Genomic DNA, 14,078 nt, shown 5'->3' on the forward strand with positions numbered 1-14,078 from the left:
ACAACGAGATAGATAACAAACCACAACTCGGAGTGAAATCATCTCTTAAACCACCTAAATTGACCTAATGACACGAAAACAAATACTAACACAGAGAAAGCCAAAACTATACTGAAGAGCAAATCAAAACCAAGCTATGAGCTCCTCATGATCAGCGTGTAGAACTTGTCCCAATAGCATCAACACCCAGAGGCGCATCATCAGAACAGTTTGGAATTCCCGGCTTTCAATGTTTCGGTCTTAAACCTAAAACGGACAATACATCCGATTGAACCGACCAAGAGACAAGCACAACCAGCAAGAGCTAAAGCTTTTCCATACTAATCATACTAGACCAGAATGCTAAACGATTCAAGATAAGAAATTGAAGCACAAATTAACATATCATCACCTCCCGGTGCGTATCCGGATTGGCCACATCTCAGCTGCTTTGTTATCTCGCTACTTGGTCGGAAAGACACCGGAAGTTGAGGAAACTCTCAAGAGACCGTCGGCTTTGTGGGCATTCGCAAATCTCGGTCACCGACACACCTTGAAGTCTCCTCGACATCCTGAAGACGCTAAGACCCGACTCGACCAAGAACCTCCAAACAGCTAGCTTCTCTGGCGAAAGGGTGGAGAAAAGCGGACGGTCACAATCCAAATCACAGATCCGATTCCCCGAAACTGCAAGGAAAGACGCCCAGAGCAGCTACGAACCACCACCAGTCACTGAAAGGCAAGTCGAGATCTCGTCTTCCACCACACCGGCACGGCGCTTCAGTGGACTGCTCCTTAGCACGCCGGAGAGGAAGAGAAACGGGTCACCTACTGGTACTACTACGACGAGACGACAAAGAAAGAAGAAAGCAGAACCCTCTCACACCGCCGGCGAAAACCTAGGGCGGCGGAGAAACAAAACGGAAACAAACGGCGGCGGCTGTAGATATAGGGTTTTTAGATAGAGATAGTCTCCCGTGTTTTTTTTTTTGTTTACACGCTTTTACTCTGATTTGTTCTATCTAGTTATTATTTAAAATCTGCTTGTACATACTTACAATGTAAAGCATTTAAAAGTAAGAAGGAAAATAAAATGATTGGTGTCTATATATGCTCTTTGGCCTTTGCTAAAATATCAGCAGGGTGATTATTTGATCTTGGAGTCATATCCATTTTACCTCAGACTAAAACTGTCCAACCGCAATCCCACAAAACATTAATTGGTTCCGACAACATCATATTCTGTTTTAGCACACAAAACCAATTTCACGGTCCCCAAAAAAAAATACTTTTCCATTTCCAGTGAAAAAACAAAAAAAAAACAAAGCCATTAGTAAATAAATATTCATCAGCAATGTCGGGAGAGAAATACAATAAAATTTTTAAAAGGTGAAATTGAGTGAAATTGCCGTTTGCATAAGAAAAGAACCAATCCGATGCTCTCCATGTGCATCCACAAAGCATATCCCTACTCTTTAATTTTCCTAAAGTAATCAAAGTCGAGAGACCACAAAAACTCACGATTTCTTTCACTCTCAAATATAAAAATAAAACAACTTCTCTCATTTACAGATGCTTTCCTTCTGGATCACAATAATCACTAATTGCACTATACGCTATGCTTCTTTCTTTCTTTCTCTAATACACATGTCCTTTGAATCACTTTTTTACATGTACTCTTGTACACGACTCATGTGCTTGTGATTCTAAAATAATGCACCTTTTTTTTCTTTTCCAGCTTTTATATGTAAGTAATCTCACATGTTTGTTTGTTGTCCCCATTTCTCAATTCCCAACTTCTTCATTATCCAAATTGTTCTGAAACATTGAGAGAAACAATGGGAGGACTAGTGAGAAGCATTTTTTTCAGAAACAAATCATTTGGAGCCCATGACTACAACAACAATGTAAGTCATTCAAAAAAAAAACCCATCAGTCTTGTTTTGTGTTTATATTATTACTAACTACTTTGTTCAATGTTTTGTTACGTTTTCAGGGACGAAGCAATCATCTAGGAGAAAAGAAACGATGGAGCTCGGTTAGATCCTACCTTTGCGGAGATGAATTCAACTCTGTTCTTGCTGTGGATGATTCAGGATCGGTAAAGGACTCTGACGCTCTTATCACAATGTCTCAGCAACAGAGTTCAGAGTTTGGTATGCCTTTTGGTTCGGTTATCGCAATCGAAGATTCAGCTTCTGTGAAACGTTTGGAGGATGATGACTCTGTCTCAGTTAAGAGCTCTGAGGCAACAGTGACTCAGCCTTTACAGGAGGAGAAGTCGAAAGTACTGAGTCAATATGTTAAAGAAGAAGAAGATGTTGATAACCAAAGCGAAGCAACAGAGACGCACATACCTAAGAAGCATCAGACTACTCCAATCTCCAAATTGTTCCTCGAAGAAGACGCTGCAGTTATAATTCAATCAGCATTCAGGAGCTACATGGTTATTTTTCCCCCTTCATTCTTGTTTTTTTTGTCTTCTTCCGTTATGTCCACTCAATATGTTGTGTTTTTCAGGCAATACGTCAGAGCAAAGAAGAAGAAGTTACATGTACTAAGGAGGAGAGCTTCACAGGAGAGGAATCTCAAAGCAAGGTTTCCATGGGGACATCACTAGAAGCTCAGACAGGTAATTCTGTGAAAGCACCATTATTCACAAGTAAACGAGTATCTGCAAATCGATCAACACTACACAATAACAAAGCTCAAGTTCTGAGGATAAAGGTACGTAATAATCTGGTCCAATAGAGGGTAAATCAAAGTGATAGTGAACAATAACATAACATGCTTCACATAACAGGAAGATTGGGATGATAGTACAGTGAGCAGCACCATATCGAAATCAAGGATTCAAAGCAGGATGGAAGCAATGACAAAACGGGAAAGAGCACTTGCGTATGCATTTTCACAGCAGGTTTAACAATTTGAAAACACTTGATCTGTGAATTGAATCCTAAAAGATCTAAATAAATATATTCTAAACTGTGAAACATTTGTTTAAAGCTAAGGATTTGCTCAAAGAAGAAGCAAATGGATCGTAGTGATGAAGATGATTCCAACATTGGTTGGAGTTGGCTAGAACGTTGGATGGCAACCCGCGTACCAGACAGCATTCCAATGGAACCCAGAACCAACATTCAGACAGATGTTGCAACAAAAACACAAAGATTGGTAATAAAGAATAGATCTTTTGGTATAGCTGGCGAGTTGGAGAGCTGTGCTTCCAACGATATACCTCTCCAATTTGAAAGCATATCAGAGACACGAGAAGAGGAAACTAAAGATTTGCAGACCAGAAAAAGCAGTCTTAAAGCGAGCATTTGTAAGCGCAAATCTGTTCCAAGCTACAAAAGCCAGAGAAGGCATAACAAGGTAAAGACAAAAAAAAACACACAATGCATAAAAGTTTCATCTCACCTGCCATATTAAGTGTTTCATTCTTCTTTGGGCAGCTTCAGGCAACCAAAAGTGATATGCAACAACAGAGAAAGAAGGCTAAGAAGGCCAAGACGGAAGCTAACGAAGATAATCATTACCTGTAAAGCTTTGCATTTTAGATAACATGTTTCACAATAGTTCTTTCCTTAGAATAAATCGAAAAATCTGATAATAAGTTTCTGAAAATTATTTGGGGGAATCAACCAAGGCAGTAGTAGTAAGGGATAAGAAACTGGAAACCCCAGAAATACATAACAACAATGGTAGTAATTAAAGAGGTAATGTAAACACCAAATCTTCAGTTTTCAAAGAAGATTGTGTGTCTCAAATATGATGGAACCATACGGAAACCAAAGGAAACTTAGATCCTATCGATATCCTCGTCCTCAAACTCAACATAGTCATCGACGAGATTATCATCATCATCATCAAGATCACCAACAATTCCTTCGTTGAGGCGGGTATTATCCGGAAGCTCACCATAAGCCTTGAGAAGCCTAGCCTCATCAGACATGTACTTGAGGATAACATCGGCTTTGTCATCTTGGTAATCCCTCAGACCAACAAGTACAATGTCACCAGCAGCAATCCAAACCTTCTTATGCATCTTACCACGGATATGGCAAAGACGTTTGGTACCATCGATACACATAGCTTCACATCTCCCATTACCAAGCATACGTAGGACTTGCGCGTACTCTTGTCCATCTTCCTTGAAGATAAGCTCTCTCTTCTCGTCATCAGCTTCGTTCTTTCCTCTCTTCCTGTTCTTTCCTCCCTTTCCCTTGTTCTTCGGCATTCTCTCTGCAAACAACACAACTTTTTGGATTCAATTTTTTTTACATGATGATGGTCTGATTCCATTAATCTCTATACCAATTAATTCTAACATATCAAAGGGATACAGAATCAGAATCTGTTATATAGTAATCGGCGTGAATGTTAAAAAAAAGTTTAAAGAACAGATTCGTTTCAATCCAGACNAAAAAAAAAAAAAAAAAAAAAGCGACCGGCGAGAATCAAAATCAAAATCAGAACAAGAAATTTTCCGATCAAAACAATTTCAGTAAACGATTAACGAATACACGAAATCGTAATTGAACCACTAGAAACCCTAATTTCGGAGTTGGAATAGCAAAATCAGGCCGGCGTAAGAGAAGAATCAAAGGGGGAAACGCGAGCTTACCTTAGTATGGATTGATCAAAGTTACAAAGACGATACCTTTTTTTTTTTTNTTTTTTTTTTTTTTTTTTTTTGAGGAACGTTTCGTAGCTGCGTGCGCTTGTGGTGTTGCTTCTAGTTTCTCTCATTAACGCAGATACGTCTTTTTATTTAATTGTGTTGCTATTTGTAAAATACCCCTCGAGTTTGATGGTTTATTACCAAGTCATGCCATTCCCTTTTCTTAACACATACGTTTTTCCATTATAAAACGTGCAAGTAATTTTATATTTCAAGTCGGCCTAATATAAAAATAAACAACATTTAATAAAATTATATTTTTTGAATTGATAGTCTCTCACTACTCCTTAGCAACACAAAATAATAATTATGTAAATTTATATTATTTTATTATATAAATTTTCATGACAAAATTACTAATTAACAAGATCATGACACGTGTCAATTATATCATTCAGATATTAATACATGTCAATTCATTATTAAAATTTTAAAAAATAAAAATGTAAAAATTCAAAATTTAACATAAAAAGGTTTTATATAACAGTAAATAGATAAAATAAAACCTAATTTTATTTAAAATATAATTATAAGATAAATTATATATATACCATAAAACTCAAAATTATAATATTGTTTACTTATTATATAAAATTGAGTTTTGAAAGTTAGTCATCAACAAGATTTTGACATGTGTCAACTTATCAATCTCAGATTTTGACATGTGTAAAAGTTAATATTTAATAAGAGGAATTTGATTACAACAAAAATAAAAAATTTTGTTTTAAAAACTATTAATAATGTAAAAGATAATTATCAAAAATTACAGAATTTATTAAAAATACAAAGATTTTTAAATAATTATAAGGAGATTATATATATATATATATATCATAAAATTCAAAATTATAATATTGTTTCCTTATATTTATTTTAAGTTATTAATTCAACAAAAAAATAGAAAAAAGGATTAAGAAAAATATACAGTTAATTATTAATTCTAAATTTTATAAATACTTACTGCTATATAAACATATATCATCTCATATTTAAATAATTTATTCAAAAAAATGCTTTCAACTTTGTTTAATTCGTAAATATTTTTTAATGGGAAGGAAATTTTTCTTATTTTTTAAACCAAAATTTTTTCCTACATTTTAAAATTAATATGTTGGGAATAGGTAAGATTAATATGTTGACCCAAAAAAAAGATTAATATATGCGTCTTCTTTTCCTAATACTGTATTTTAATATTTATTGTAGTATTTTTAGATTTTTTTATTTAATTTATATTTTCATCTTTGAATTATTTGAGATTCATATATTACCGTGCTTTTATTGTTTCTTTAATTATGTCAAATTAATTTTCTTCTAATTTCTCAACCTTGATTGGTTGGTCATAAATTCTTCTTTTTTTGAAAACATAATTGTTACCATTATTCATTCAATCCCAAAGGGAGATAACGAGTAGAAGCTCATCAACCTAATAGATAGATAAAATAAGCTAATCAAACACAAGCTTACAACAAACATAGTTAGATAGATATGATAGGAAACCAATAATTTATAGCACAGGAAAATATCATTTGTTGATTTGTAGGGTCGATAAACAAGTTTTAAAAGCCTTCCAAACGTAACAAACCGGCCATCAAATATGGATGGCTCCACCGGACGGAAATAGATGTAGGGCCCACGTAGGAAGGTGAGCCCATGGACTGAGAGTAGACATGGGCTCACTAAGCACAATGGCGGTTGAGGCGTTGTGACAGAGGCTATATCATGGTGTGTCAAAGACACTTCCACGAATACATTGCGAAATTTAATATTAGTTACTATCAAAATATTTTTCGATGTTAGAAAAAGGTTTTTACTTTCATTGGTTGTCGGAGCAAGCCATTTTGAGATAGCAAAAAGACGTAAACGTGTTCTCTCCACATAGGAGGTGGGCAGAACCAAAGTTCTCTCTATGGTGGAGAAGGTTGGACACAAGGTTATCTCCCCATGGAAGAAAGGTGGAGGAGATTGGACGCAAGCTTATCTCCCCAAAGGAGGAAAGCGGAGCCAACGTTCTCTCTATGGTGGAGGAGATTGGACGCAAGGTTCTCTCCATAATGGATAAGGACGGAGCCAGGATTTTCTCCATGGTGGTCATACATTATTGTGATGATACATCATTGATTAATATATCATGTAATATATTTTTTATTCAAAATATTTTTTGAGCCAACAATTTTAGTAATTAAAAAACTATGCAGAAGTGAAAGTAAAATAGTTGGCTTAATGTGTTCATATAGATATTTTATAGGTGGTGATAAGAATATATTTGTAACATAGAGTATATTTAGGTGTAAAACATACATTTTTAATTGTAACATAAATAAAAGATTTGTAAATGGATATAAATCAGTGTATTATAACAAAAATAAAATTTATAAATAACGTTAAACAAGTTTTAATATATTTTTGTTAAATTTAATTTAATTTATAAAACTTTAAACCCGCACATCGGGCGGGTCCTCATCTAGTATATATATAATATATAGGGTTTTAGTATTTTTTAAAATATTTTTTTGTTAGAACTCATCACTAATTTTCTTACACAAAATTGTTATGTTGTGTTATTTGAAAGATCTTATTATAGAATCCTCTTCATTTTTTTTTCATAAAAATAGCCACATTATTTTTTTATAAGTTTCAATTGATAAATATGTATTATTTTCATTTTGGTAATCTAATAAGAGGCTCAAATACAACAATTAGGATCACAAATCATAAAATAGAATTTATGTATATCATATGTAGAGGTGACATCATCAATAATATTTGTTATTTAACATTATTATTTTTTCTTTTAAATATTAACTTTTCAAATCAAATAATAAAAAGGTTATGTAATATCCAAAACATTAATTTTATTTAGATCAAATTTATATTTTTCTAAAGTTTTAACTATTAAAGTAGAATTATACTATAAATTTATTAATTTATAAATAAAAATTAATATCACTTTAAACCAATACACTATCATGGTCTTAACAGTGATTTCATTGTAATAATTTCATTATTCCCAACAAATTAATATGCCAATCAATGGACTAGTATGTATGGTTGCATGTTTCAAGTTTCATATGCAAAAGATTGCAGTCATAGAACAGTCAGCTCTACCTATATATATATATATATATATATATATATATATATATTTCAACAAAAGATTAGCTCAAACAAGCTAATTGAGAAAATATTGAATTGTAACATATGTCAAATAATCCATATTTTGGACTAAATATACTGTGAAAATTCATTTTTTCACAATAATATGATCAAGCAAAGATGAAAGAGTGAATAGATGATTAATAATTAGTATTTTTTTAAAAATACGCTCATCTTTGTTTCATCATATTTTGAAAATATAGAAATCAATACATAGTTCATAATATTTGAAAATTAAAATAAAATATATTTTTTTTGGCATGTGTTGTAATGAAAATTTTGCAACTGTTTCTTTTTTGAACAAAAAAAAGTAATTCAATAAATAAAATAATAACTAAGCATTTCAAAAGAAAGGTTGTATTTCTGATCTAGTCGACGATTTTAATTTTAAAGTTTTAACCCCAAAAAAAGAGAAACAGCCTCGATACATTAATAAACACTATGAAAGTTTCCAGTCCCAAGTCGGAAATGCATTTGTTTCATACTTTCATATCTCTTCTTGTGCCATCTCTCTATTAGTTTATTCATATCATGTTTTGCTTTACAATCAACAGTTTCACACACCTATCTAGAAGAAATGTTTCTACATACAGTGTAACAGTACAACAATCTTTATATATATATATACTCAGTCTCAAATCATACTTCTATGGTACAGTTTACAGAGAAAATGTCGTATTATTAGCTGGAACTTGTGGAGTGTGATTCTTCAATCATTGACTTAGCAATCCACAAGAGCCCTGGGTCATTTCGTTTCAGTACCAGATATGGTTCTTGTGCTCCTGTGCCTTCAGATACCATCTCTTCGACAAAGCCAACAATGGAAAGGATCTCAACCGCAGCTGCAAAACATCCCAACCATGACTGTTTAACACAGATACATCACACAAAATCTGTTATGAGAAGAAGGAAAAGGTACCTGCAAAGTTGAGAATGTTGCGCTTAATTGCAGGATTTCCCTGAAATGGCATTCATGTAGTTGAACACATCAGACAGACGGTAAAATAACTCAAAGGAACTAATACTATATCAGCGGCCTAAGGAGTCCTCACCTTACGCAGCCTTTTGAATTTCATTTCATTTGGTTGTTCAATGATGTTCCTGGACCACAAGAACAAAAGTTGAATCTTCAGTCACATAACAATAGACTTACATCTGCAGATACGGTTGTTAGTTTTCTAAAGCTGAAAAAGGTACCTCACTATTTTGAGAAGCATTTGCAGCACACTGATTGCTTGACCGGGGCTAACTTCAGTTACCAAGGAACTTATAGCTTTCTTGAGACGGTTAGAGATAATGGTAACAGAGTCTTGGATCCTCTGAATCTCTTGATCATCTGGATCAGGCTCATCAACCTCCATGATTGTTTCCTTCTCTGTGACCACCGGGTTATAGTCTGGATACGTCTCTGCAATATTTGGATCAGGTGGAGCCTGGATCTCTTCATCTCCACTCCCACCCAACATTACAGTGTCATTTGATATTTTCATATTTTCAACTTCCCATATACTTGCTCGTGTTTCTAAGTCATCCGGATCAGGTTCATCATCATCTTCAGTAGTATGGGCAATATCACTTCCCATTTCATTTGATCCCGAGTAATGTTCAGGTGCAGATGCATCCCTTGGATTTGATGGGATCCATGAGTGACCTGGTTCAGTTTTGGTTGCATCAGCTTCAGTGGTATCATCAGGATCAGGCTCAAACTTACTCATAGAATCACACTGAGCTTTAGGGAGAACTGGCTGTTTATTCTCATCACGAACACCAACCAAGTCATCAGGATCAGGTTCTTCGCTGCGTTTCGAATCACTTGTTTGGGAGAGACGGCGATAAGCAGCTGCAACAGACGACTCACGAGCATTTCCGAGATAATCGGACTGGTTTCCACCAAGCCTCTGCGAAAAAATTTCATTTTCGTCGAAGAAGAAGTCTTCCTCATCATCCTCATTGATAAATTTTGTTCCATTCAAAGTGTGACCTCTTGATTTGGTCCAATCTAAGCTTTCAGCTTCTTTGTTCAACTGTCACCCAAACACTCATTCGTAAAATCTCCACCAAAACTAATATTGAGATAACAGAAACATATACCATCACTCACTGCTGTATATATATTACCTGTCTATCAAGAGCATAAAAGTTTTCATCATGCTCCGTGTATACCATGTGAGCCTGAAAATTTGATTCAAAGATTATTAGCTCTGAAATTGAAACTAGTGCAGAATTGTTTGTACTGTTTGGTGATAAGAATTCAAGTTGCAGAGAAATGAACTTACAAGCTCATGCAATAGAGTCTTTTTTATGCTCTGATACTTTCTAAATCCCTTGAGATCATCAGTCCGGAGGCGTAGAGAAATCTCCTCTCCTTGATTCTACACCAGCCAATGCAAAAAATATTTGTAAAAATCAAAATCAGAAGAGACAAGAAGTGATTTTATCTAAATAAACAAAACATGACCTACCTTGTTAAATCCCAGAAGGCATCGCGGACTAACACCAACATAACCAACTGGTGCAAGTTCAGTCATAATCCCTACTCTCCAACGATGCTACAAATATAAAACAGACTTGATTGGTACATTATCGTTATGCTGACGGTTGCAATGATAAGTTTCTCATAATTTAGATATAACCTTGTTCATAATAGCGATAATACCAGGGTCTGCTGCAAGCATGTGCATTCTCTTTAAAGCAGCAGAAGCGGGAGGGTTTAACTGCAGCAGGAACAAACATCTCGGGTCACTATATATCGAGGTCGAATTCGAAATTACTTAACAGCTAAATTATCAGGAAGTAAGTTCACTGATTTCATACGGCATTACTGCTAGTAAGGTTACAACATAGTAAAAGACAAAATAGTAACAGGGAACAGACAAAAGTCTACCATGACCTCAATCTACCTTCAGCTAAATTAAAGGAGGGACAAAGATGGCTAAGTTGACATTTTGACTAGTATAAAACGACATGGCAATAAAGAGAATTACTTATACCTCTATGCCCGGGAGCTGAAGAGTGCGGAAATCACAAAAGATGTAAGTCCCTTGTGGGAGCTTGATTGAAGCGCTCGAAACGTACGACTTCTTTTGCCTAAGCCTTGTCTCTTCTTCCTCAAAGCCAAGTATCCTCATGTCAGGCATTGCCTCTTTTCGAATGCCTTGGACCTCTTCTTCAGATACGCCCATCATTCTTATAGTCTTCTCCTAAAAAAAATGAAAACAACAAAGTAGCAAGAAGAAGCATTTATACAGAGAAATCCAAGAAACCAAACAAATGTCGACAACCTTAAGCAAAATCTACCAAAACAATGAACAAGATTGACTGCTCGCTGCATATGAATGTAACAATTCGACTAATCAGACATCTCCAACTAATCAGACAAATAACATTAAGAAAAAGACTAACCTCAACAATGTTTGATTCCTGCAAGCTAAAGCTGGAGTGGTCATCAGAGAAGGGTAACATCAAAATTGATCCTTTTCCATTCAACCTCGGAACAATCAAACGAAGCGTCTCGGCAGTAACGCCTGTTAGCTTTCTCAATTCGTAACCTAAATCTTTGAGGGAAGCTCCAGAATCGATCTCAACAGAGTAATTGTTTCCTTTCCATAGAAGAGAAACTTTTATTGTTTTTCCCATACGATGAGACAACTCTAAGCTATTACTATCGCCAACCGCCATGGATTCTGAATTAGATCCAATCAGATAATCAAATCAAATACAATCTGCAAAAATTCTACAGATATGAAATTACGATGATTGAGCGAGCGAGCACGGTGGTTTGATTTGTGTTGAACAACGCGAATTGGGACAGAACCACAAAAGATTAGAGAATTAGGTATGTAAAGAACAAAATTTTATTTATCTTCTTGATGAAGAAAAATGGATGAGAGAGAGAGAGAGAGAGAGAGAGAGAGAGAGCGAGAGAGAGAGAGCGAGAGTTGATGATACGTACGTATGGCACATGCGTTGACTTGACGTAAATTGGATACAATTGTGGTGATGATAAATTTTGGGAAAACTGGGGTCCAAATAAAAGAGTTGTCAACAACTGTAGAAAGAAATATCGACATTTTGAACAATTCTTTCGTTTCCAAAGGGGGAGATCAATCTTTTTGTTGAGACTTTAAAACTTCTTTACCTCTTGGATAAATCCATGAAGACACGCCAATGCAATATTAGCATAACAAAACAGTGTTCTTGTGACAATGGCAAATAATGGTCCAAGTATCAGAAGAGATTTCCGGAGAAACGATTTCAGAAACTGATCAAGTAAATACGATAAGTGAACCATATAAAAAACAAGATAAGAAAGCAACCCAATTACATACATGTATGTGAATTAGCCCTAATTTTTTAATTTGTGGATTTTCTATTAATTGTTATATAAACATGTATATCTGAGGTTCTAAAAAAAAATCAGTTTATCTCAGTTGGTCTAAGATAAGAATTCTTCGGATGTCATTTTATAAAACAAGTTATATTTGGTGAAAAGAAAGGAATAAATAGAAAAATAGATATACGGTATATTGGATGAATTTAAGAATATGTTCATCATAAAAACACGTAGCGAACTTAAAAAAATCTAAGGAAATAAGCGCATATGTACTCTTCTTGATTCTTCTTGTTCACATCATCACGTCCTGGCTTTGTTCTTGCCCTTTCTTCTCTACAATGTTTTATCATCAACCAAAAAGTCAGCAAATCAAATTTCATGTTTCTGAGAAATCAGATTTCTTTTTCTTTTGTTGTTGTTGTTGTACGTGTTTGTTGTTCAAACTCTTTTATTAAGCACTAATAATTCTAAACATTGGAAAATCTCAACTAAAGATGTGTTAAAACATACCTTTGGTTGCTTCTTCACCACGGAACTGGAAATAGCATTCTTCGGATGAGATTCTGCGGAAGCCTCAACTATTGGTCCCAAAATAGACAACTCCTCCTGCAGAGAAAGAGATTTAGAGGGGTGGGGGTGTCAAATTTGATACATTGTAATTGAAATGCAAACAAAAGTAGAAGTGAGAACGGAAAATTGTGGTACAAGACAATGACAAATGTATTATAACAATACATGTGGAGGCCAAGGAAACGATGCTTACAGTGCGGATATGGTTGTCACTCTTGAGGTGCATGGTGAAATCGTCAAAGCTATGGCAAGGAACAAAGCATAAAGAGCAAAACCAGGGAGAGGAAAACTCGTCCTGATGAAGAAGAACCTGCACTGTATTGTCCGCATCTGTGGCTTCCAGCAAGCTTTTCCAGAGCCATTTTCCAGAAGCGGCCACGGAGATGCCTGTAGGTTCTGGAATACATGGATATGCCCAAAAAATACTGTATCCTTGCAAAACTAGCTGGCAAAGAGACTGAGATACGGCGGTCTCAATTCCAACACTAGGTGAGAGCTTTAAATTGGAAACGAACATCAAATTAGCCGGAGACGGATTATGGTGAATCCAAAAATACAAGTAGGCCACAAGGCCAAATAAACCTGTACAGATAGCAGCAGCAACTCAATAACACAGCCATGTTTGAATGTAAACTCTTAATTCAATAACAAGATTCTTAACCTTTGTCGACGTTTCTAAGAGCGATTCCAGTGGAAGATAATGATTCCAAGACGTCAGTACTGAAGGGTTTTAGGTTGCCAATGGCAGTGATGGTGATAGGACCAGACACGCCTAACCTCGTCAGCGCTGATACTATAGCCGGACCGACAAGACGAGGATCATAACCATCGGGAATCAGACAGGTCCCGATGTCCCAAAAGACTGCCGTTTTCGCCATCCAGACGTTATAGAAAATCGCAGTTAGGTATTAAATCACCGACCTCGTACAGAGAAGGGAATCTAAAGGAACAGACGACAGAGAGAGAGGAAACAAACGACGGTTTAATCCATTCGACCAAAACCGACAAAGGTTTTAAAAGGGCCGACCGGCCGATACGCCGGGGCCTTTTTTTTTTTTTCTTTCAAATGGCCCCCCCTGGTCCCTTAATTGTCTTTTTTCCCACCATTCGTTTAACAAAAAATTATTTGAAAATGGTTCTACTGTTTTGCTGACAAAGGTGAGATATGTTTTCAGTTGACTAAATTAAAAAAAAAAAAAATTGGATGTCTTCATTAGCCAAACGACGAGTTTCGATATTTAAAACCCAACTATACACCGGGATTTAGGGTCCTCCGCAGTTTAGCTTTTTTTTTTTTTTTTTTTTTTTTTTTTTTTTTTTTTTTTTTTTTTTTTTTTTTTTTTTTTTTTTTTTTTTTTT

The 14,078-nt window shown here is 35.1% G+C and overlaps 4 protein-coding genes across 4 annotated transcripts in view; 1 reads left to right on the plus strand and 3 right to left on the minus strand.

Moving 5' to 3' along the window:
* LOC104732543 (protein IQ-DOMAIN 1-like) lies at window positions 1,797-3,609 on the plus strand. Its single transcript, XM_010452105.2, has 6 exons — window positions 1,797-1,886; window positions 1,976-2,425; window positions 2,500-2,706; window positions 2,783-2,896; window positions 2,986-3,354; window positions 3,435-3,609. The coding sequence occupies exons 1-6, from the start codon at window positions 1,818-1,820 to the stop codon at window positions 3,522-3,524; spliced, it is 1,299 nt and encodes a 432-aa protein (XP_010450407.1). The 5' UTR covers window positions 1,797-1,817; the 3' UTR covers window positions 3,525-3,609.
* On the minus strand, window positions 3,548-4,726 carry LOC104732542 (eukaryotic translation initiation factor 1A). The gene is made up of 2 exons (XM_010452104.2): window positions 4,607-4,726; window positions 3,548-4,224 (listed from the first exon to the last, which is right to left on the minus strand). Exon 2 carries the CDS (start codon window positions 4,217-4,219, stop codon window positions 3,782-3,784), a length of 438 nt encoding a protein of 145 aa, XP_010450406.1. The 5' UTR covers window positions 4,220-4,224; window positions 4,607-4,726; the 3' UTR covers window positions 3,548-3,781.
* LOC104732544 lies at window positions 8,332-11,732 on the minus strand. The gene is made up of 10 exons (XM_010452106.2): window positions 11,219-11,732; window positions 10,807-11,016; window positions 10,450-10,530; window positions 10,279-10,365; window positions 10,093-10,188; window positions 9,935-9,988; window positions 9,014-9,840; window positions 8,869-8,917; window positions 8,736-8,775; window positions 8,332-8,658 (listed from the first exon to the last, which is right to left on the minus strand). The coding sequence occupies exons 1-10, from the start codon at window positions 11,492-11,494 to the stop codon at window positions 8,498-8,500; spliced, it is 1,881 nt and encodes a 626-aa protein (XP_010450408.1). The 5' UTR covers window positions 11,495-11,732; the 3' UTR covers window positions 8,332-8,497.
* Window positions 12,956-14,078, minus strand: part of LOC104733795 — a 3,896-nt gene continuing 2,773 nt past the window's right edge. Inside the window, exons 2-4 of the mRNA XM_010453343.1 lie at window positions 13,381-13,581; window positions 13,030-13,301; window positions 12,956-12,961 (exon numbers count right to left, since the gene is read on the minus strand). Of these exons, the coding sequence (XP_010451645.1) occupies window positions 12,956-12,961; window positions 13,030-13,301; window positions 13,381-13,581 (479 nt within the window). The remainder of the gene's footprint in view (window positions 12,962-13,029; window positions 13,302-13,380; window positions 13,582-14,078) is intronic.

This window comes from Camelina sativa, chromosome 12 (genome assembly GCF_000633955.1).
Source record: "Camelina sativa cultivar DH55 chromosome 12, Cs, whole genome shotgun sequence".
Lineage (NCBI taxonomy): Eukaryota > Viridiplantae > Streptophyta > Magnoliopsida > Brassicales > Brassicaceae > Camelina > Camelina sativa.